We start from the raw sequence: 25,825 nt of genomic DNA on the forward strand, positions 1-25,825 counted from the left end.
CAGTTGTTCTGAAACATGTTATTACCACTATATATACTACTAAACATATTAATCTCTAGATTTATTACTTTAGAGGTGACTGCTTGAAGACTATTTGTTAATTCATTCACTTGCTGTTTACTGAAGAAATTTGTTCTAAAACAAGTATAGAATTTAATTTTAGTTTCTTGTCAAGGAAATTATTTTTGGTTTCTATATAAGTCTGTTTGTTATGCAACTCTGATTTTCTTCTGTCAAGTTTGTCAGTGACAATCTTTTCTGTTCCTTTTACTCATTTGTTGACTAGGCCAACATGTTTGTTAACTAGCTGTAATTCAGTAACAGCAAACTTCTTCAGACAATCCACCTCAGATTCTACATTGGATACTGTTTCATGTTCACTGTTTATTTGTTTATTTGCCTTATTAACATCTTCCCTAATTGCTTCTAGCTTCTGGTCCATTTTTTGAGAACATTTTTCTGAAATTATTTTTGACATTGTCTCTACTTTTTTTATTTTGCTCTGACAGTTTACTATCTAGTAACTTAGAAAAGTGATCTAATAGGTGTTCTGGTTGTTGAAATACAAATAAAGGTGAAATTATACTACTTGATGAATTCTCGTGGCTTTGAATGTTTGGATTCGGTGTCAATGCACGCAGCTGTTGACCCGATCTTGTTGTGATTCCGCCTTGGTCACATGCAGAAAACGTATTGCTTCTACTCATTTTAACTAATTTTGCACAACTTGATGAGATGATAAAAAAAAAAACCTTCCAAAAACTATCTTTCCTATAATATTTGTGAAGTATGTCACACACAATTATTTGACTGACTTTATTATGTAATTTCTCTTCTTATCAGTTAACTGTTTCAATACTCTGTTATGTAAGTAATATTTTGGTACTCATCTGACAGTCCATGCTGCTGGCTGTTAGTGTTGGTCCATTTATTCACATGTCCACTTTTCCCATATGGGTCCTTGTTTCTGTTCATGTCCCAGTATATGGTAAAAAATTATTTCACCCAAAACTTAATAACCATTAGCATACAATGAAGTTTTATACATATCCCAGCTCTTTTCACGACATTGTAATAAAACATGGTGAAAATGTTTTTTCAGGTGTCTGGAATGTGTATCGTTGTTTAACACAAGGAAAACAATGTTAACTATACTATATGTACCTCACGTAATCTGGGGTGTTGCCTCATGATGCTGCCATAGATTCATTTTGATGTTACTGCATCATTACATGGATATCATGTAATGGTTTAATTAAGTTTTAGTGCTTCTTGTTCATTTCGCATGCTAGATGTTCAGCGGCATATGTACAAAGTCTAACTACATGCTGTTGATACAAAATTTGGTCTAAGACTGAAGTATGGCAACTTACAAATTGCCTCTATTTATATGGTTTTAAACACTTACTGTCATTGTTACATATAAAATTTTGCATTTATACAATTAAAGTTTTTACATACTTCTTCCCAAATTACATATAAATTTACATGGAATAAAAGAGAATAATTTCATGCAAAGAAAGGAAAGAATTTGTTTCTATTAAGACTATAAATTACATGTTTTATCATTGCATCAATATATTTCATTAATTTAACATATAGTATTTAACTAACTTAAAGAAAAATCATGCTATCATTTTCAGTTGAACAGAGTGATTAGTTTTATTGAATGAATGGCCCAGAAGCAACTAATTAACTTTTCAACGAGTAAAATTTTACATTTCTATATGGTTGTTATTACAGTTGTATTAAGGAACACCAATTAAAACGTGAGTATGCTTGATTCTGACTGAAAAATCATCTTGTCATATTTTTATTAGGGATTCACACAATTTCTGGTTTCAAAACATAAAAATACCTTACTCTCTATGACTTGGAAATATCGGAAATTTAATGGTTAATTACTCCGCAATTTCAATAGCAAAATCAATCCTACCATGTACCTGAAAGTTGTCTTGTGTGTGAATTATGATGATACATTAGTTTTTAATCCAACATGTTTCCTTCATTCCATATACTGGTGAGACCCAATGTAAACAATGTCAAAACAGCAGTTCAAATTAGTGTAAATTATATATATATATTATGTATATTATATACATACCCTATTTGGGAGACTAGAAATGAGATTGGAATAGGATATATGGTCCCAAGAGGTTGTGGTATTAAAATCTTACTGGCAGAATTTTGACATGGTTGTTCATAATTATAATCTGATTAAGAGGTAACATTGCATGTAATTATTGGTATGAACTGTAATAACACGATTCACGTTGTCTGTCGCACTTTACGTAGTGTAGACCGGGAACTGTCTGCTAGGAATGCCCGATGTCAAATTGACTGGGTGCGGCCCGTGCTGCCTGAGTTGTTGTTCTTCCACTGGCAGAGGGCGCTGCTAATTCTTGCATGCGCTCTGGTGGCAGGGACTTTACTTGCGGTAACTACTGTCCATGACGCACCGTGCCGATGTGCATCTCCCGCGATCTTTCTGGTGGCTACTGCATTGACTTTAAGCTGAATATAATGATAAATGAACTTGTAAATGTGTTCCACATGATTACTAACATTTAATTAAGAAGAAAAAATTGTACATTATTTGAATCTAACACACGTTTGCTCCATAATAATTTGTGTATATATCCAATTTCTACTTCAGAGCCTCATATTCCATGTAGCACCTTGCCTCTCATTTAAAATATTTGAAAAAAAATTCACATTACCTTTACAACCGAAGTTTTTGCTTAACACTCTCTCTTACCTCTGAGAATGGATTAGAATTTTTAATCATTAAACAGGTCTGAGGAACAGTTTATATCACTGGGGTTTATTGTGAACTAAAATATAGGGTATCGATCTTAAGCTGTTATTCATTTTTCACTTTAAAAGGCACTAATTTACGTTTTTTTTCATTGCAGGACATTGTGGTGCCCTCGAAATATTTTGCACATGAACTTGTTTCTTTCATTTATTTTGAGAGCATTTGCTTCACTACTTAAAGAAAGTAGTTTTGTTCTTTCTATTGGCCTCCCAAGCAATGTAGTAGAGAAAAGTGGTATATATTTCTTCAAAGAACAACCTGAGGTAAGCAATGAAACTTTGTAATATCTATATCTAGAAAGATAATTGTTTTATCTCTTACAACAAATACAGTTATTGTCACTTAACTTGTGTCCATTTCCTTCTCATCAGATTTTCTCATATACTGAATATCTAACATTTATTACTATCATCATTAGTGCTAATATAGATTGTTTCATAGTGAACTGATCATGGCTTAGATGCCTGAATCAAAGGTGTACAAAAGCCCCTATTAAAACTAAACAGATTTAGAAACTTGCTCACTTACAAGCCGAAGTACTGTGCAAAATAAAGCTAAAGCGGTCCAGAAGATGAAGTGAGATGATAGCAATTGAGAGAGAGCCCACCAATGCATAGTCTTATATTTGTCCTCTGTGGAAGTTCACATGATCAGCCAGCAATATTGGCAGTGCTCTTGCTGCTGATGCCCTTGCCAGATGTGGGTGATTTTACACATACCCATACACCTGTATCTTCCATTTGCACACCTGGTAGGGTTACTAAAGAGACAGCCTTATAACTGTTTCATGTGTGAATAAGAAAATTATTCAGTAAGATCTGCAAAGCGTATCAAAACACTCAGTTTTTGTCTGTTGATCATCCACAAACAGACAGTTTCACAAGACATGGATTTCACCTAAACAGAAGTCTGGAAATTGTAATGGGCTGGCATAGATGTCTTCAGGAGTGACAGTGTTAGAGCCAAGTGTGTGGTACTCTGTGCAGTGCCAAGCCTACGACTTGCAGTTTATGCAGCCAAATCCTGGAAATGTTGAATGTAGCCAGCAGAATAAGAAATAATGTATCCATAATATTGTTACCTGCAGAAATGCAGTCAATAGCACAACAAACATAATCATCCCTATCACATCCAATTCCAACTGCACCAACACAATTATCACAAATCACAGTGAAAATATAATTATCAGCAGCAGGACTGCTATTATTACGAGCAGGAAAACTACCACCATTAGCTGCAGCAGCAGAACCAATATAACCAAAAACAGAAGATACTGAAGGAATATAGGCACGATCAAAACTGCCTTTCAAAGGCTATGGCAGCATAGATATACATGTTAGGGCAGGTGGAGTGGTCATTATTCATGGATTTGACAGGTATGCTCATTGTAAGCAAAAACATCATATGAACATATGCCCTATTCTGAGTGGTTTCTGAGACAGAACATATTTAATGGATGTTTGATTTTGGGCTAGATGTGTACACATGTGTCTTACCCATCTGACCTCTTTTAGAAGAGCAAATGATGGGACATAATTATCTTCATTTTTTTGGAAAAATTGTTGTTGAACTCCTTGAGTATGTTTCTTTGGTCACGAAGGCTATAATGTACTTCCACCATGATGGAGTCTCTCCATGCTGCTGCTCTCATCATGGAACATGCAGAGGTACTCAGACAAGCCACACAAAATGTTCTTTCAAGAATACTCAGATGCAACAAAATTGATGGTGGGGTATTAAAACATTTATTATGAACTGTACAATGACTGTAAGATGATGTGTACAATAATTCTTAGAGGTGAATGTGTTAAAAATATATCGTTTTCAACAGATACTTTGCAAAATGCATGTTGCAAAACTTAACAATATTATGAAAAGGAAAGTTAGTACTCACCATATAGCGGAGATGCTGAGTCACAGATAGCCACAACAGAAAGACTGTCACAAATAAGTGCCTTCCTGTTTCCTTAAATAACGTACTTATACGACGAACAGTCCGGACACTTCAATGATGTCATCCAGGATACCGAGCAGCATACTTAGCACACACCCGTTGGGCATTTTGATCACAATAGCCATACATCAACACAATATTGACCTTTTCCGCAATTGGTAAACGGTCCATTTTAACATGGGTAATGTATCACGAGGCAAATACCATCCACATTGGTGGAATGTTGCATGATACCACGTACTTATATGTTTGTGACTATTACAGCACCATCTATCACAAAGCGAAAAAAGTGGTCCAACTAAAACATTCATATTTCTTTACGTACTACACGAATATGTAATAAAAACTGGGGGTTCCTATTTTTAAAAATGCAACTGATATCCGTTTGACCTATGGCAGTGCCATCTAATGGGCCAACCATAGTGCCATCTGGTTTCCCCCTTCAAGCTAGACGAGTTTCGTTCTTTGTAGTTTTTTTGTTTTATGCTTATTTTGTGAGATTTTGGCCTGGTCACGACCAATGGACCACCCTGTTCAATCAGTTTTTTTTATGTAAAACTTTTGATTAACATTTTATTCATTCTTTTCTTAATATTTGGGAACAAATTTTTATGTTTCAAGATATTCATCTATAGTATAACACCAATTTTGCAATAAATATTTATGGACAACTGTTTTAAATGTTGACATGTCTTTTATTGTTTTAATGTTATTAGGTGGCTTATTGTATTGTCTGTAACATGTTTAGAGTAGTACATTCTGTTTTAGTGTTGTGTATGCATGTGGAACATGTATATCCTGCTTTCTCCTTGTGTTATACAGGTGGATACTCTCGTTATTTTATATAAGATTGTTGCTATTTTCTAAGATTTTCCAAATAAATATTATTACTTGTAAGATATATAAACATGGTAGTGGAAGGATGTGAAGTTTCTTAAATAAGGGGTTGCATGAGATTCTTGAGGCAGCATTTTCTATGGCTCTTACAATTCTCTTTTAGCACATAAAATAAGTTTTGCTGGCAGATGCATTTCCCCAAAACATTATGCCATATTGGAGTTCCTGGGCAAAGTATACACTTCGTAGTGTCTCTTTTGATGTGCAACCAGAAAGAATTTTGATAGTATACCAAATGATATTCAGTTTATTTATAATGTATTTTGCATGTTGGATCCATATTCCGAGAAATTTTGTAGAGCTCTTAGTTTTCAAGGATTCTGGTAAACAACTCTATGTCTGGTGTTAGTGGACATTTATTTTGCACTTTGTGTAAGTTCACTGTGACTGTTTTTTCTGTGTTTATTACTTAACTGTTTCCAGAAAACCAGTCTGTAATGTGGGTGGTACACTTTTTAATCGCTTGCAGTAATTCTTCTCTGGTCCTTTCTTTTATTATCAGATTTGTGTCATCTGGAAGTTTTATGTAATTATGGTATGGACTGGTCGATTGCAAGTCATTCACAAAGAGTAGAAACAGGTAGAAACAGAATTGGACATAGAATAAAGCCTTGTGGTATGCTGTACTTAATGCTCTGCTTTTCTGAGTGGTAGGACTTTCTCTTGCTCCCTTCTTGGATAGCAACCTCAACTACTTGCTTTCTATTTTGGAGATATGATTTTATCCATTCACAAGCTGGGCAGATAATACCTACAGATTCAATTTTCTTAAAAAAGATGTGATTTATGACATCAAATAGTTTGGAGAGGTCTAGAAACATGGATGAGATATGCTCTTTGCTGTCTATTGAATTTAAGGTTTCATTTAGGAATACAAAAATAGCGGTCTCAGTAGATTTAAATTTTCAGAATCCTTTTTATGTATTTGAGAAGTAATTATTTTTTCTATGAAATTGATCAATCTTTTGTAATAGATTTTTCAATTATTTTGGAAAAACCAGATAGTATAGAAATAGGCCTATAATTTGATACTTCTGTTTTTATCCCTTTCTGGAGCAGTGGTTCTACTCTTTCTCTCTTCAATTTTTCTGGGAACGCCCCTTCTGATAGAGAACAGTTACAGATGTCGACAAGTGGCCTGGGTATAAGGGAAGCACATTTCTTCAAGATGTAGTCAGGGTTATTGTCAGTAACAAAAGAGAATTTGGGCTTCAGTTCTTTGATTATAGCAAGCATTTCCTTATCATTGGTAGGATATAGTAAAATAGATTTATTATCTTAAGTACAAATGGACTGATTTCTGGGAGTACATTTGGATTCGATTTATAAGATATTCAGCTATCTGTGTAAAGTAGGAATTAAATTTATTTGCAATTTTTGTAGGTTCAGTTATCACAGCTGACTTTTCCATTAGGCAGTTCATCTTAAGGAAATCTGCCTGTTCTGCTGCAGTTTCCTTCCTTACAATATTCCATGTGGCTTTCATTGTATTGGAGGAATTTTTCATGCATGTGTCATTTGCCATTATTTTTGCTTGTCTGACATCTTTGAAGAACTTTTTATAGGTTTTGTAATAAGTATCAAATTCTGGTGACGTGAGCTGTTTGGAAATGTGTGTAGTAATCTTTTTTTGTTTGAGGATACCAGAATCCCAGAAGTGATCCATTTATTTTTTTGTTTTCCTTGTGTATATTTTCCTCTGTGTTAGAGGAAAGCACAATTCAAAATAGTAGGAACAATTACTGATGAAGTTTTTATATTTTTCATCTGTGTGTTTGCAGTTATAAATATCTTTCCAGTCTTCTTTGTTCAGGTAATGGAGAAAGTGATTTATATTTTCATTACTGTAGTTTCTACCAGGTTGTGTGATCCCCAAAGCACATATTTAGTGTTTCTATTGTAAGTTCATTTCTGTGTTTACAAATATCTGATCAATGGTGGTGGACGAGGACTTCTTGATATGAGTTGTTGTTTCTACAGTAGATTTCATGTTAAAAGTTTTCAAGGGATTCAGAAATTCATTATTTTCTTTGATGTTCTTTGCAAAGTCAATATTAAAATCACAATGTAAAATAACTCTTTTGTTTCTTTGTGTTAGCCTATTAAGTGAATATTCCAAAAGTTTTAGGAAGATACTTATGTCACCAGTTGGAGCTCTGTATAAACAAATAATGGCTAGTTTAGTGTCAACAATCCCAACTCCTGATAGTTCTACAGCTTTTTCGTTCATTATTTCAACAACAAATTTTATATTTATGAAGTTTGTATTATTTCTTACAAATGTACAATTTCCACCAAGCTTAAGAATTTTTTACAGAAATAACAATCTTGCACAAAGTTATGGAGGGACACAATACATAACTTGTCCTCATCAAGCCAAAGTTTTGTGAAACATGATAATGAGGTAGTTTTTAATTTGTTTTCTAAGAAGATTTGGATTTCAATTATTTTACTAGCTAGTGATAGCACATTTTGATGAAAAAGAACCATATTCATACTTCTGTACTCTACCTGTGAGTTTAGAAATAAGATATTACAGTGAATTATCTGTGAGTTGGCAGACTGATTTTTCACAGTTTTCTTTTTTTCCTGGCTTGAAACCATAAAAAATTGTCATTGAATGGAACAGATGTATTTTGCCTATGGCTTCGACGTAAGGTGTTTTGCATTGCTGCTCCAGTTGTTGTTGTTTCTGCTGCTACTACTAGTATTATTATTGTTGTTGTTGTTGTTGTTGTTGCTGCTGCTGCTGCTGCTGCTACTGCTTCTGATGATCATGTTGCTGCTGCTTCACTTATTTCTTGTGTTTGCTCTTCTACAACTACTGTGCTGTTCTGTGAGCTGCTTGCATTTGGGGTTTTCACTTGCATTAGCATAAGCTCACATTTGTCTTGGAGGATTGCAGCTTTGCTGACAGCAGATTTTCCATTTGAGTCTCCAGATAATATGCACTTCTTGTCCATGAGAGGTATGACTCTTGTATCATCACATTGCACATTTGAGATTTTATTTACTACATCTAAAATTTTTGTTACTACAAAGGTTTTTTCAAGTTTATTTAGGTGAAAACTGTGTGTTGTTTGAAGTCTTTTTCCAAAATTGCTTATGTTCACAAATGTTATATTTTAAACCACCTGCAAATATTTGCAACTCTGTTTCTGCACTTTCGATATCTTCATCTACACAGGATGATTCTCTCAAGACATAACGATGTGGCACTGAAAAAACAATAATGTTTGTTTCTCTCAGCTCATATGATTTTTTTTTAATGAGATTAAAATATGCTTTTTTTTTTTCATTCCTTGTAACATCATTTGATCCTTCCAGGAAGTCCTTTTCACTCAGTGAAGAAATTTTGTTCCTGAGTCATTGATGTAGCAGCACTGAATTTTGCTCCTGGGTTTATTGTACAATTAAAATTCTGACTGCTTGTGCGCTGAAATTCAGTGGCTATATTTTGGCCTTGGCTGTCTGCATGCGATTTTACATGTACGTGCTGTTCAGAGCATACCAATTTTCTCCCTACCTTTGCTGTGCACGCTGTCTTGTTTGGCAATATTTGTTTTGTCTTTTTTGCTAACATAAATCAATAGTGTGTCGGGTGAACAGCTTATTGGTGGCAAATTTTTTTGAGAGCACTTTCGCATATGACATATGCATTTAATATTGGTATGCATTTTAGTAACGAAGGCAAATGGTTATATAAAATAGCTCCAGTATGATACACTCCTCTTTTGCATAAGTTTGTATTTACTGTGTTCATGTATAGATTCATCTTCTACCTAGTTTCATATGTGTGTATATCACAGTTGTGTCTGAAGAGATTTTCCTTTCTTAAGATTCTCCCTTCTGTGAAAATTAGTATTTCATGTATATACAAGCAAGGCATTGGCAATATTTTGGGAGTTTTAAAAAGGGGTCTACAGGAATCCTTGCATTTAGTTTTTTTTATCACCCTGATAATCTTTTTCTGTATTTTAAATGTTCTCACAGAATTTGTGGAATTCCCCCAAAAAATTATTCCATACATAAGTCCCACTTCAGATCTGCCTGAACAAGAATGCATAGAAATTTTGTATGAATGACATTCGACACATTTTTGCTTCAATAGTGAAAACCAAGTTTGCAGGTTTTGTGTGATGTGGAAGTTAACTGCCACAGGTTTTTCAGAATTTATGATGAACCTATTGGTCCTGAACTAGTACCTTGAGGTATGCATAACTGATATTGCAGCCTCCTGCAGATTTTCCTCATTCTGTGATTTAATTAGAATATTAGTGTCATCTGCAAATAGTACAGTACATCCATCATGTATTTTACTTGCTGAGTCATTTATTTACAGCTGTAAAAACAAGAAATTTTTTCTGTAATCTGCTGATGATTACTGAGGTACAACTGGAGCCACCTTTCAGACTGACCGCTAATTCCATAATTACCTAATTTATGCAAGAGAATGCCATGATCAGTAACATCAAAGGCTCTACTTAGATCCAGAAATATCCTAGATACATATTGCTTGTCATCCACTGCTTTTAATACTTCATTTGGACTATAGTTAATAATATCACCCTTCTCATACAAAGGTGTTACTTTTGCAGTTTTTAGATTATTTGCAACACACCACTCTCAAAAGATGAATTTACTATGTCTGTTAGTGGTTCCACAATAAATGTTGTGCTAAATTTGGTATCTAATCAACAGCCACTGAACATTTATTAGGTAATTCTTACAGGATTCTTGACAGTTTCTCAGGTGTTGCTGGATACATGAAAAATGTGTTTGGATGAATTTTTTGATCTGAGTGACTGACAGGCTGTTTGTCAAGGTGTGTATTTATTAACTTCTGTGCTATATTAGAGAAATAATTGTTGAAAGCACCAGCCACATTTTTGAGGTTAGTTAGTTTACTTTATTCACAATCAGCTCTATATTACTGTGATTAACTGGCCTGGTGCCCATTTCTTCCCTTATAACTTGTCAAGTTGCTTTAGTTTTATTCTTGAACTTACACAATATTTTGTCATTTTCTAGTTTTTTTTTTTTTTTTTTTTTGCTTTTGAAGTAACTCGTGTTAGCATTCTTTTGTATTTTTTTGAAATATCCAATAAAGTCAGGATTACTATTTTGCTTGGAGTACTCATACAATCTCCTTTTCCAAAGGTTGGAACTTAAATAGTGGCAACTGCTTATTCACAGCCAATACAAAAGAGTTACATGTTTGCACCTGTTACTTTCCCTCAGCGTAGTCACCAGCATTGTGTGTCCAGTGATGGGGAAGGCATAGTATACTGTTAGCAGAGCCAGTTCCGTCGATCGTGCGAATGGAGTGGTCTACTGCCTGTTGAATTTCTGGAACAATTCTGAAGGAAATGTCATGAAGTGGTTCCTTCATCTTCAGAATCAAATCAAAGTCACAAGGACTTAAGTCTGGGAAGTATGGTGGATGGTACAGTACTTCCCAGTCCCATCAACCAAACAGAGCAGCCACAGCTTGCGCTCTATGCTCCCGCGCATTATCGTGCAAAATGATGGGTGGGTTGTGCAGAATAAAGATGCAAAGCTAGTTCTTTTTGCTGATGATACAAGTATAGTAATCACACCCAAGAAGCAATAATCAGCTGAGGAAATTGCAAATAATGTCTCTCAGAAAATTATTAAGTGGTTCTCTGCAAATGGACTCTCACTAAATTTTGAGAAAACACAGTTTATACAATTCTGTAATTTTTTAGGTTAGAAGGCCTCGGGAAAGTACGGGGTGGGCTGCAATCTCAAAGGGTGCATGACAAATACAGGACGTGCTTGGATCAAGGAACAGTCGGAATTGTAGTTGTAAATTGTTTTAGTTGTGCTGGGAAAGTCCCTGAGCTACAAGCACTAATAGAAGCACAGAAGCTGAAATTGTTATAGGTACAGAAAGCTGGCTAAAGCCTGAAATAAGTTCTTCAGAAATTTTTACGAAGTCTCAGACGGTGTTCAGGAAAGATAGATTAGGCAGAATTGGTGGTGGAGTGTTTGTGTCTGTCAGTAGTGGTTTATCTTGTAGTGAATTTGAAGTAGATACTCAGTATGAATTGGTATGGGTGGAGGTTATACTTAACAGCCGAACTAAGTTAATAATTGGCTCCTTCTACCGACCCCCAGACTCTGATGATATAGTTGCTGAACAGTTCAGAGAAAATTTGAGTCTCGTAACAAATAAATACCCCACTCATACGGTTATAGTTGGTGGGGACTTCAACTTTCCCTCGAAATGTTGGCAAAAATACTTGTTCAAAACCGGTGGTAGGCAGAAAACATCTTCCGAGATTGTCCTAAATGCTTTCTCTGAAAATTATTTCGAGCAGTTAGTCCACAAACCCACGGGAATTGTAAATGGTTGTGAAAACACACTTGATCTCTTAGCCACAAACAATCCAGAGCTAATAGAGAGCATCATGACTGATTCAGGGATTAGTGATCACAAGGTCGTTGTAGCTAGGCTCAATACCATTTCTTCCAAATCCACCAGAAACAAACGGAAAATAATTTTATTTAAAAAAGTGGATAAAGTGTCACTAGAAGCCTTCCTAAGAGACAATCTCCATTCCTTCCGAACTAACTATGCAAATGTAGACGAGATGTGGCTCAAATTCAAAGATATAGTAGCAACAGCAATTGAGAGATTCATACCCCATAAATTGGTAAGAGATGGAACTGGTCCCCCATGGTACACAAAACAGGTCCGAATGCTGTTGCAGAGGCAATGGAAAAAGCATGCAAAGTTCAGAAGAATGCGAAATCCCAAAGATTGCCTAAAATTTACAGACGCGCGAAATTTGGCACGGGCTTCAATGTGAGATGCCTTTAATAGGTTCCACAAAGAAACATTGTCTCGAAATTTGGTAGAAAATCCGAAGAAATTCTTGTCGTATGTAAAGTACACAAGCAGCAAGACGCAGTCAATACCTTCACTGCGCAGTGCCGATGGTACTGTTACCGACGACTGTGCCGCTAAAGTGGAGTTATTGAACGCAGTTTTCTGAAATTCCTTCACCAGGGAAGACGAATGGAATATTCCAAAATTTGAAACACGAACAGCTGCTAGCATGAGTTTCTTAGAAGTAGATACCTTAGGGGTTGCGAAGCATCTCAGATCGCTTGATACGGGCAAGTCTTCAGGTCCAGATTGTATACCGATTAGGTTCCTTTCAGATTACGCTGATACAATAGCTCCCTACTTAGCAATCATATACAACCGCTCGCTCAGCGATAGATCTGTACCTACAGTTTGGAAAATTGCGCAGGTCGCACCAGTGTTTAAGAAGGGTAGTAGGAGTAATCCATCGAACTACAGACCTATATCACTGACGTCTGTTTGCAGTAGGGTTTTGGAGCATATACTGTATTCAAACATTATGAATCACCTCGAAGGGAACGATCTATTGATACGTAATCAGCATGGTTTCAGAAAACATTGTTCTTGTGCAACGCAGCTAGCTCTTTATTCGCACGAAGTAATGGCCGCTATCAACAGGGGATCTCAGGTTGATTCCGCATTTCTGGATTTCCGGAAAGCTTTTGACACCGTTCCTCACAAGTGACTTCTAATCAAGCTGTGGGCCTATGGGGTATCGTCTCAGTTGTGCGACTGGATTCGTGATTTCCTGTCAGGAAGGTCACAGTTCGTAGTAATAGACGGCAAATCATCGAGTAAAACTGAAGTGATATCAGGTGTTCCCCAGGGAAGCGTCCTGGGACCTCTGCTGACACCTGATCTATATAAATGACCTGGGTGACAATCTGAGCAGTTCTCTTAGGTTGTTCGCAGATGATGCTGTAATTTACTGTCTAGTAAGGTCATCCGAAGACCAGTATCAGTTGCAAAGCGATTTAGAAAAGATTGCTATATGGTGTGGCAGGTGGCAGTTGACGCTAAATAACGAAAAGTGTGAGGTGATCCACATGAGTTCCAAAAGAAATCCGTTGGAATTTGATTACTCGATAAATAGTATAATTCTCATGGCTGTCAATTCAACTAAGTATCTGAGTGTTAAAATCACGATCAACTTCAGTTGGAAAGACCACATTGATAATATTGTGGGGAAGACGAGCCAAAGGTTGTGTTTCATTGGCAGGACACTTAGAAGATGCAACAAGTCCACTAAAGAGACAGCTTACACTACACTCATTCGTCCTCTGTTAGAATATTGCTGCGTGGTGTGGGATCCTTACCAGGAGGGATTGACAGAGGACATCGAAAGGGTGCAAAAAAGGGCAGCTCATTTTGTATTATCACCTAATATGGGAGAGAGTGTGGCAGATATAATACGCGAGTTGGGATGGAAGTCATTAAAGCAAAGACGTTTTTCGTCACGACGAGATCTATTTACGAAATTTCAGTCACCAACTTCCTCTTCCGAATGCGAAAATATTTTGTTGAGCCCAACCTATATAGGTAGGAATGATCATCAAAATAAAATAAGAGAAATCAGAGCTCAAACAAAAAGGTTTAGGTGTTCGTTTTTCCCACATGCTGTTCGGGAGTGGAATGGTAGAGAGATAGTATGATTGTGGTTTGATGAACCCTCTGCTAAGCACTTAAATGTGAATTGTAGAGCAGTCATGCAGATGTAGATGTAAATGGTATAACACCATCGATAAATATAGACTATGAATGGAAGTCTGTTGCTAAGGCAGAATACTCAAAATTTCTTCGTGTGTGCATCGATGAGAAATTGAATTTGAAGGAACACATCGATGATCTGCTGAAATGGTTAGGTTCAGCTACTTATGCTATTAGGGTTACTGCAAATTTTGCCAATAAACGTATCAGTAAATTAGCTTACTATGCCCGTTTTCATTCATTGCTTTCATATGGCTTCATATTTTGTGGCAATTTGATATTAAGAGAGAAAGTATTCATTGCACAAAAGTGTGTAATCAGAATAACAGTTGGAGCCCACCCAAGATCACCTTGCAGACATTTATTTAAGGAACTCAGGATATTCACAGTACCTTCACAATACATATATTCACTTATGAAATTAGTCATTAATAACCCATCCCAATTCAAAAATAACAGCGTGCATAGCTACAACACTAGAAGAAAGGATGAAATTCACTATACTGGAATAAATTTCACTTTGGCACAGAAAGGGGTGAAATATGCTGCCACAAAAATCTTTAGTCATTTGCCAAATAATATTAAAAGTGTAACAGAAGGCCAACCAACATTTAAAAGCAAATTAAAAGAATTTCTGAATGACAACACCTTCTACTCAACAGATGAGTTCTTAGATATGAAGTAGTAACTGTGTGTGTGTGTGTGGGGGGGGGGGGGGGTTAATGATTTTGCATAAAGAAAACTTATGTTAAAGTGACTTCCAGGTCATTATGAAATGGAACAAGGATTAATGTATGTGTGTACAAAACTGTAACTCTAAGGTTTCTGTCCACATTGAGGTCTCATGCTAAATCTTTAGATGTTTCCAGAATAATCATAATTAACAACTGACTAGACCAATAATGTTGCAGCAAAATACAGTTATGTCTCACATCTCACCTTTTAGGATATAACAAAACAGATTCTATGGGTACATGTACAGTAGTTTTCTAAACATGGCCAGAATTCATTAATTTCTATACACTGAAACAGATCCAGATACATTTAATGTGTAAACAGCGAGCAAGTTACTTCAGGACCAATGTCAAAACTTCTTCAAAATAGCAATTTTCCCCCAAATGTAGTCTTTTTTCCTTTAATTGTCAAATATCCTCAATCGTCCCCAATAGTAGTTCATCAACACAACATAGTCATCTTCAGCTGGAAGAGATATTTCATTATTTAAACTTTCCTAGCTTCAGATAGTGTAAAATATGTAAAAACAAAAAAAAATCGTGTTTTATGGTACAAGATTTTCAAAGTGTAAAAAATTTCATCTCTTCTCAACCAAAGAAAGTCACAATAAATTTCCTCATTAACCAGACAGTAGAATTATTGTGAGATTGCACTTAGCACTAGACGTCTTAACTTGTAGCTCAAAAGACACTTAACCTATTGAGACAGTCAAAGAACATGTGTAAAGGTAGACAGGTGCTCACCTGCACCTGCAATATGAGAAGATGAAAATCAGAAGTAATACTGCAGCTCATCCTCATCATCACTGACTTCTGCATCTGTTTCTACTAATGAAAATCTCTTTGCATATGACAATTTTTTCACATATATACACAAAATTTTGGTGCAATGTTGTCTTCATCCAAGCTTCATTTTCTTTTTAGCACATTTGTTTGAAACTTTGCAAGTAATCACATTACCGGCAACTCTGATTTTGTATGTCTTACCCTATAATGAACTTTACAACAGTCTTAAACATTTACAATAATAATAATAATAACTTCCAATGTCAGTTAAATTAGGCAGAAGTTTGTCACGACTAGACTGAGGTAACATCATGAAACTGTTCTCACTTATGTTACAAGCATTTTCAATGTAATGGTCTGATAACTCCTAGCACTTATTTAAATATACCTTCTGTCAAGTTATCTTCTTATATTTTTCTAAACTTTACTATTTTGAGCTTAAAATAAATCTGCATTTGTTATAATTGCCTTTATCGAAAATAGACCCCCCCCCCCCCCCCCCCCCCCACACACACACACACAAATGCAACTCACACATATGACTGTAGTCTCAGGCAACTGAAACCACACTGCCTTGTTTGTTCCTATACTTTTCTTAGTGTCTGAATTTTCATCTTATACCACAAGGGCAGCGTTGGCAATTTCCATTGAATTTTCTGCTTCAACGCTCAAAATCGTTTTCACTGTCGTTATTAATAATGCTCCTAACTGTTGCATCACTAAGTCCTCTTTCAGTGCCTCATTTTTAAGTCAGAGATGTTTTCATTATAAACTTCAAGTTAGTTTTCAGTTCTGCTAAGTCTTTTATTATTTTCCTCCATTAGCAACCTAAATTATTCACTGATGGAAGCATTGCCCTCTTTAATTTGCAACAAAAGCATTCTGAACATTTCAGTTGTATCTAATTTCTTTGATCCTTCTGAATGTTCTAAAGACTGATCCAGCATTAACCCCCATGACCCACTGTCCTCTAAATTTTTCGCTTTGTTTTCATCATGTTGAAAAAGTTACATTTTATTTTCTGCAATCAAAAAATTAATTAGAAATACACTACACCACTTATAATAACATACTTTTCTCATAAAGTTCCAGTCCAGATCCCTGACTGTTTTCAACAGTGTGGCCCAGTTGCTCCTCAGTTTTCCACAAGCTTCATCTCAGATGCACTGTTCTTTTTCGTCATCATCCAAACTTTTATATAGTGTGAAATTTATTCATAACATTCACTGAAAAACAGAATATTTATTAGTATTTCAGTCTAAATCTCAATGATCGTGTTTGATGCCCCCAAATATAAACAATCTTTCCACAATGGTTTACTGATGGTAATCATAAAAATAAATTGATAGTTTCAGTGCTCCCAGGGTTAAAATTCATTTATCAAAACTTTTCAGAAATTGGTGTGGTTTTTAATTTATAAATGACTGAACACTTTTCTTTTATGTTTGATGATTTATTTTGCTGTTTTTTCTCCAGTTCAAACATAATATTTGTCACACTTGTCATAACATACACTACTGGCCATTAAAATCGTTACACCAAGAAGAAATGCAGATGATAAACGGGTATTCATTGGACAAATATATTATACTAGAATAACGGCCTTAATATGCCTGGGCATTGTGTTAAACAGAGCTTGGATGGGGTGTACAGGTATAGCTGCCCATGCAGCTGCAACACGATACCACAGTTCATCAAGAGTAGTGACTGGTGTATTGTGATGAGCCAGTTGCTCGGCCACCATTGTCCAAACGTTTTCAATTGGTGATATATCTGGAGAAGGTACTCGCCAGGGCAGCAGTCGAACATTTTCTGCGTCCAGAAAGGCCCGTACTGGACCTGCAACATGCAGTCATGCATTATCCTGCTGAAATGTAGGGTTTCGCAGGGATCAAATAAAGGGTAGAGCCACGGGTCACACACATGAAATGTAACGTCCACTGTTCAAAGTGTCATCAATGCGAACAAGAGGTGACCGAGACATGTAACCAATGGCACCCCATACAAATCACGCCGGGTGATACACCAGTATGGCGATGAAGAATACAGAACCTGGATTCATCCGAAAAAATGACATTTTGCCATTCGTGCGCCCAGGTTCGTCGTTGAGTACACCATTGCAGGTGCTCCTGTCTGTGATGCAGCATCGAGGGTAACCGCGGCCATGGTCTCCGAGCTGATAGTCCATGCTGCTGCAAACATCATCAAACTGTTCGTGCAGATGGTTGTTGTCTTGTAAACGTCCCCACCTGTTGACTCAGGGATTGAGATGTGGCTGCACGATCCATTACAGCCATGTGGATAAGATGCCTGTCATCTCGACTGCTAGTGAGATGAGGCTGTTGGGATCCAGCACGGCATTCCATATTACCCTCCTGAACCCATCGATTCCATATTCTGCTAACAGCCATTGGATCTCGACCAACGTGAGCAGCAATGTTGTGATACAATAAACCACAATTGCAAAAGGCTACAATCTGACCTTTATCAAAGTCGGAAATGTGATAGTATGCATTTCTCCTCCTTACACGAGGCATCACAACAATGTTTCACCAGGCAACACTGGTCAACTGTTGTTTGTGTGTGAGAAATCGGTGGGAAACTTTCGTCATGCAGCACACTGTAGGTGTCGCCACTGGCGCCAACCTTGTGTGAATGCTCTGAAAAGCTAATCATTTGCATATCACAGCATCTTCTTCCTGTCGGTTAAATTTCGCATCTGTAGCACGTGGTCTTCATGGTGTAGCAATTTTAATGGCCAGTAGTGTAGTTCTTCAAATTAGATTCATATCTTTGATATATGACATAAAGCGTGGAACAATGAACAAGTACTTCAGAACAAGGCACAAAAAATATCATGAATGAAGTTTTATAAAGCAATGTCTATCCTCACATTGCTCTACAGAGTGAGTCATGGGTCATTTACAAACAAGGTCCAGGCAGCTGAAATCAGATTTCTTAGGGCTGTGGAAGGTTTTACCAGAGCAGACAGATTAAAAAACAGTGACATTAGGAAGGAATTAAAGATATTTAATTTAGGAAGCAAAACTGAAAATGGAGTGAACAAGTTAACATAATAAATTGCAGCAGACTAGCTTAAATAAGTCAGAAGCTATAATCCAGTAGAGACCAAAAGAATCTGGGATGGCCGAGGAAGAGATGGGCACCACAGTGGAGGAAGGCATAATACTTTAAGTGGAGAAGAAGAAGGAAAAGAAGAAGACTATTTTTCATCCTTCCTATTATTGCCAGCGGAATATTCCAAGTCATTGCCAGTGTGACAGATGTGCTAACAACACCTTTTTATATTCCAGTAATCTTGACATTAAAAGAGTTTGCAATTAATACTGATGAAAACTCATATATGAGCATGCAACTGTATATTTACTACAGCAAGAAACGAGCATGGGAAATTGGGGCTGGGATAATGACAATATTATGAAAAGGAGGGATTGCTACACATGTTATAGAGGGGGTGTTGAGTCACAGACAGGTACAACAAAAAGACTGCTGTACATTCAACCTTTTGTCCAAAAGGCCTTCTTCCATTCGTCCAAAGTAGAAAACACACACACACACACACACACACACACACACACACACGACCACTCTCTCTGGTCACTGAGGCTGCAGCCACACAGAGTGGTCATTTGTGTATGAGTTGTCCTTGTGCAAAAGTGTGTATGTTGTCTACTGCAGAGGAAGGCCTTTTGGTCTAAAGCTCACTCTTTTTAAGAACCTTCAACATCACAGCACATCAGTAATCGTTGGTTAATATATTAAAAAACTAGAAACCTGCCTCGATTGCGAAAAAAGCACCTAGTGTTAACCTAGGTTTCGGCGTAGATAACTACACCTTCTTCAGAACAATAAAACCCACAAGTGCCTAAGAAGACCTTTGTCAATGATTAAAAGAACACCATAGCTATAAATTTATAAACGAAAATAAGGAAAACACAAACAGTGCATATGTACAAAGTCAAAACCACTACTTATCTTACACCATTAAGTTACGTAGTGGTTTTGACTTTGTACGTATGTACTGTTTGTGTTTTCCTTTCTTCGTTTATAAATGTATAGCTATGGTGTTCTTTTAATCGTTGACAAAGGTCTTCTTAGGCACTTGTGGGTTTTATTGTTCTGAAGAAGGTATAGTTATCTACGCTGAAACCTGGGTTAACACTAGCTGCTTTTTTCGCAGTCGAGGTGGGTTTCTAGTTTTTTAATAAACTCACTCTTTTTGTTGTTCCTGTTTTTTACTCAATGTCTTCTCTATTTGGTAAGTAGTAATCTATTCATCCTTTCATAATATTATAGAAAAAAAGATTAACTGTGAACTCAGAGTCAAACAACCTTGTAGGTTATAGCCCAGTAACTTGTTCACTGTCTCAAATTTAAAAACACCATTTGTAGAAGCTGCTATTGCAGTTTATAATTGCACTAAAAGATGTTGTTTTTGTGCCAGTTGTGTGGTTATGTGTATTCAAAAACCATAACTGTTAATAGTTACATATGTCTAACATAAATTGTGCATTTAGAAAAATTCATTCAAAAAATTCAAAAAATTGTAGGGAGATGAAATAACTGACCAGCACTTACCTTCAGTACTGTGGATAGACACATTTAAAATTCTTCCTTTTGAAGAGCCAGTTATTCTGTCTCCTTGTAATTTTATAAAGTGCATGTATTCTGATGGTCTCTTATGCAGGGACAAAGTTAACCAGCTCAAATGTGCAAATATATAAAGAAAATGTATTTTTCTTTTTAAAGTTCACCATACTCCATGTAAACATCATAGAAATTTATAATTAGGAGGTCTTTATTTACACTAAAAACTGAGATGTTGAAATTTTGTTCCATCAGATAGTAAGACTCTTTCTGTTATAGTTTATACTTAATATATTTAACATCTTCCTTGTCTCTTCCAGAGAATTGTATGGGAATGCAAATTAGTAATCAGTATTTGGCAATATTTCATCCTAGCTAATTATAGCTGGATATTGATGGAAGCCCTCTACCTACACAATCTTGTTTTCAATGCTCTTTTTTCGGACAGAAGCAGTGTGATACTCTACATCATTTTAGGTTGGGGTATGTATGTTCTTATTATAACTTACTACAAATATAACTGCCACAATATGCCAACAGTGCTCTCAGGATGTTCTCATGGCTCATTTGTAGAAGTACTGTGGGTATTATATATGCACATAACTGTAGTAATGGTGGTTTCAAGTTTTGGAAATATTACTAATAACTTGGCAAGCAATTAGAAGTGACAATGAATACATGCTAAATAAATATATAAATTGGTGACAGATAAAGAAAGTGTAATAATTGATTCCGCACTGGAAGGCTAAAAGTGACATATTTCAGTATCATAATTTTAGAGGTCTGGTTTTACTAGTTGAATTATTTGTGTGTTCCATGGGTTATAATTATCTCTTGCTTTCATGTGGAGCAATTCACTTGTTTACAGTTATAATACATATTTTAAGAAAAACACACAAAGTTTTCTGCACCAGCTGATAAACATTTGTCATTAGTGATAATTTGCTTACTATTTCCAGTGCTCCCCCCCCCCCCCCCTCTCCCCCTCCCGCTCCACCCGCTTCCACCAGAAGCCCAATGTGTGTGTGTGCAAGGTCTGTTCAAAAAATTCTGTACCTTTGTCCACAAAATTTTTCTATGCTTACCTATTACTTATTGACCATGGTCTCCTTCGGAATACTCTCCTTCACAATTGATACACCACTCCCAATGCCATTTCCAGAAGCAGTCTTGGTAAGCCTCTTTCTGAATTGTGCAAAGTGCCATCTGTGAATTTTCTTTTATCTTGTCTATTGTTGCAAATATTTGTTCTTTCAATGGGGTTTTCAACTTTGGAAATAAAAAAAAGTCTGCAGGGGCCAGGTCTGGAGAGTACAGAGGATGAGGCAGCACAGTGATTTTTTTTTTTTTTTTTTTTTTTTTTTTTTTTTTTTTTTTTTTTTTTTTTTTTTTTTTTTTCCAATAGTCAAACACCAAAAGGAATGAATGTGCAGATGAGTTATCATGATGCAGGAGCCATGAATTGTCTCACCATATTTCAGGATGTTTCCTTTTCACATTTTCTCACAGGCAATACAACACGTCCTGATAGTATCTCCGATTAACAGTTTATCCCTGTGGCATGAATTATTGGTGAACTAATCCTTAAAAGTAAGAAAAAATAAAGTGACAGCATAGCTATGACATTTGACATAACCTGATGAGCTTTTTTTGGTCTTGGAGAACCTTTCCCAGCCCATTGTGAAGATTAAACACCAGCCTTAACATTATTACCATAGATCCACATCTCATCATCAGTTATGATTCTATTAAGGGATATCTCAGTCTCATTTGTGGGATCCAAAACCTCTTCACAAACTATGAGGCAAAAGTTTTTCTGGTCTTGACTCATGAGCCATAGGATGAACTAGGCAGCAACACAATGCATTCCAAGATGCTGTGTCAGAATTTCATGACATGATCCAACTGAGATGTTACATTCTTCTGGAATCTTATGGACAATCAGTCTTTGATTGGCGTGTACAGCTTCATTGACGTCCCTGACATGAGCATTTTTGTTAGATGTTGAAGGGTGTCCTGAATGAGTGTTGTCTTTAACTTCTGCCTGGCCATTTTTAAACCTTGTAAACCACTTGTAAGATCAAGTATGGCTTAAGCACTCATCACTGTAGGCTTCCTACATCATTTGGTGTGTCTCCGAAAAGGTTTTCTTGAGTTTCATGTAAAATTTAATGCAGGCGTGTTGCTCCTCTAACTCTGTCATCTTGAAATTTGCAAACTGTGTGACACAATGTTCTACCCAGTACAGCACTGAACAATAACTAACAGACATACAACAATCAAACTTCAGTAGTTACATATTAAACATGGGCATGTGCAGGGATGCCAACTGTATTTCACTCCAATGCACCAGAAGAGAAATTATGAACATTCCAAAAATTTTTGAACAAACCTCATATATAAAAGCAAGAGAAAATGATACAGATGAATAAGCCACTTTTGGTGGAGCAGGAGGGAACTGCAGGAAAAATGAAAAGAAATAAGTAAATGGAAAATTTAAAGACTGTTCATCCAAACTCAGAAGCAGTGAAGAAGAAGAAGAGCAGTGAGAAAGAAAGAAAATGTAAATGATCAAATGTCTGACAAAAAAAGAACAAAAGGAAAAAAGAAGAAAAAAGTTATTTTGACCACCCATGAAAAGAAGAAGATGTAACAGTAGGAAGAACAGAAAATAAAAGAAAACATTCAAAAGACTGACCAAAGAAAATGATTGCAGAGAAAATTGATTTACCTAAAACAATAAATTACAATATGAGACTATTTTTGTTCATGACATCACCTTATAGTCCCGTAGCAATTCAACAAACATCCTCTAGAAGTCTTCTGGTAGATTGCATAGGTGTCCCTTTTGCAGTAAGTCTACCCTGGTATCAGTGTATTTAATGTAGTAATAAATCAACTTTTTAGCAAATTTCCAAGAGATCAGTGGAACAATGTGTGGTCATTATGATTACCTATGATCACTGACTGATAAGGAGTGACTATACACCGCCACAATATATTCCTGAAATTGACTGTCTGCAGCCACCTGAGGTGTAATTAAACTTTTAGAAATGTGGGATTATTTCTGAACTTGCTTTAGACACCACAGAGATAATTAATCTTCAGTAAGAAAATATATATCCACAAAGAAGATAATAATCTGCTTACCTTGCATGCTTCATTGTGGTTGCAATAAGTACTAGTAAGACTGTGTGGATGTGTATAAAAAATTTCTGAGACTGGGTTTAATACTTCTGAAGTTACAATTTAATTTTCAAACCAATCAAGGTTCAATTAATTTGAGCACTAATAATGAAACAAGTGTATTAATGAAATATTTGTAAGTCTGAAGCAGTTTCAATTGCTTCGAATTCTAAGTCCAGATCACTAAAGAAGAATTTTAAATCTCAAACTACACAGCTAGAAATAATTCAGAGTTAATAAAGAACAGTCTACACTGCTGCAAATGCCAGTTCTACAAACAGTAATTCTATCAGGCTTCAACATTCACTCGGAAATGTATGAAGTACAGAAGTTACAATTCTCAAAAATGGATAACTTTTTTAACTCTACAACCAAGACTCATGCTACTCCGTTAAGACATGCAGCTTTATTGCCATCCAGACTGACACAGACCTATTCTCACATCATAGTAACAGTGATCTGTGTTGTCTGCTTCCATGCTATTATATCTTGGCACAGTAACCTCTCCCTACATCACTAAGAAATTTCTTTGACAACATTTAAACTGTGAAGGCTACATGCTGATCAAAATTTCAGATCAAAAATTCTAGTAGTTGCTTAATTAAGAGTTCTTGCCTACCATGTTTTTTTTGTGAAATGAAAGAAAATTATTTAAAATTAATAGTAAGGAAGCATACAGTATGATATGGTGATAAACATCATTATAAATAATTAGACAAGTAATCTATGGAAAATAAAACTAAGTGAAAGACCTCACAGTCTACATTCCTCACTGAGCACATTCCTCACACTGTTTCCTGTAATTATTATAAATAGCTGCATCTAGTTTTCTGTCAAGTACATAGAATCTATAAATGTAAGGAGGTATTATTACTACTACGTACTTATCATTCCAAATTCTTTTGCATGTGTTAGATGTCTGTTCTTGATTATTTGTAAAAAAATTAATATTGTTTATAAGCAATTTATTATGTCTGGTGACTAATTAAGTTAGCACATCACATATATCCCTACACCATTTGACAGAACTCAAGAAATATTATCTTCGCACCATGCTAGTCACTGGCAGACATTAATTTTGTACTATTTGATTTGATTTGATTTGATTTGTGCAGTAACACGATTCACATTTTCTGTTGCACTTCACATAGTGTAGACCAAGAGCTGTCTGCTAGGCACGCTCGATGTGAACAGACTGGGCACGGCCCATGTTGCCTGAGTTGTTGTTGTTCCACCGGCAGAGGGCGCGGCCGAATTCTCGCGTGCCCTCTGGTGGATGGGACTTTACTTGCAGCAACTACTGTCCGTGACGTGCCGTGCCGATGTGCACCTCCCACGATCTTTCTGGTGGCTACTGCACTCCTCCTTCGGGCGGTGAAGCCACTGTGTCCCACTGTGTCGGAAGTTGGAACGTCGTGCAGTAGCGATGACCTCCACATCCATTGAAAGTCTAGAATTGGGGGTAATCTGCCAACCCTCAAGCCGGAACCTTCGAATACGGTTGGTAGTGACCCACATGAAGACGCCCCCGTTGTCCCACCACCGGAGCCCGGGACAGAACGGGCGACAAGCCGTCAAATTCCAGATCCCGGTCCACCTCAGGAGGGGCAAGACCCAGTGGCGGGGACGATGGGGAAGGGACGACCACAGGTGAACCAGCATCCTGAGAAACTGGGCCTGCGCGGGGGGCCGGCTCTTGCCGGGGCATCTCTAACGATTGTGATGCCAGTGCTGGAGCTACTGGAGCCTCCCAAGGCTGAGAACCATCGCAGTGTGGCGGGGTCACAGGTGGGAGGGGTGGTAGTGTCCCCTGAGAAAACAACACAGGTGCCGGCAATGGGGAAGCCAGAAGGGGTTGGAAGGTGGGTGGCCAAACGTGGATGTAGCTGATTTTGGTGATGACGTATTTCCCGGTCCCCCAACTGCAGGGTATAGAGCCGGCGGCCATTGTGGTGCAGGACCACCGCCGATATCCAACGTGGATTGCGACCAAACCCACGTGCCCAGACCGACACACCCGGTGGAAAGCCGGGTACCCCGTTTTGCGAAGACTGGCAAGGACCAGACTGGAGGAGGTGCAGCAGAGTCCTAGGTTGGTGCCTGTGGAGGAGCTCTGCGGGGCTGCGTTCTTCCATCGGTGTGGTCCGGTATGCCGTCAGGAAAAACGTCAATGCCACCTCCGCAGGAAATTCGTGCACATACTTTTTAATCTGCGTCTTAAATGTGCACACCATGCACTT

At 36.9% G+C, this 25,825-nt stretch overlaps 1 protein-coding gene across 5 annotated transcripts in view; it reads left to right on the forward strand.

The window, feature by feature from the left end:
- LOC126414647 (parathyroid hormone/parathyroid hormone-related peptide receptor-like) overlaps positions 1-25,825 on the forward strand; it is a 510,473-nt gene that overhangs the window by 346,215 nt on the left and 138,433 nt on the right. For all 5 annotated transcript variants that reach the window (XM_050083365.1, XM_050083368.1, XM_050083367.1 and 2 more), the window contains 2 exons: positions 2,916-3,081; positions 20,720-20,882. In XM_050083365.1, the coding sequence (XP_049939322.1) occupies positions 2,916-3,081; positions 20,720-20,882 (329 nt within the window). The remainder of the gene's footprint in view (positions 1-2,915; positions 3,082-20,719; positions 20,883-25,825) is intronic.

This window comes from Schistocerca serialis, chromosome 1 (assembly GCF_023864345.2).
Source record: "Schistocerca serialis cubense isolate TAMUIC-IGC-003099 chromosome 1, iqSchSeri2.2, whole genome shotgun sequence".
Taxonomy (NCBI): domain Eukaryota; kingdom Metazoa; phylum Arthropoda; class Insecta; order Orthoptera; family Acrididae; genus Schistocerca; species Schistocerca serialis.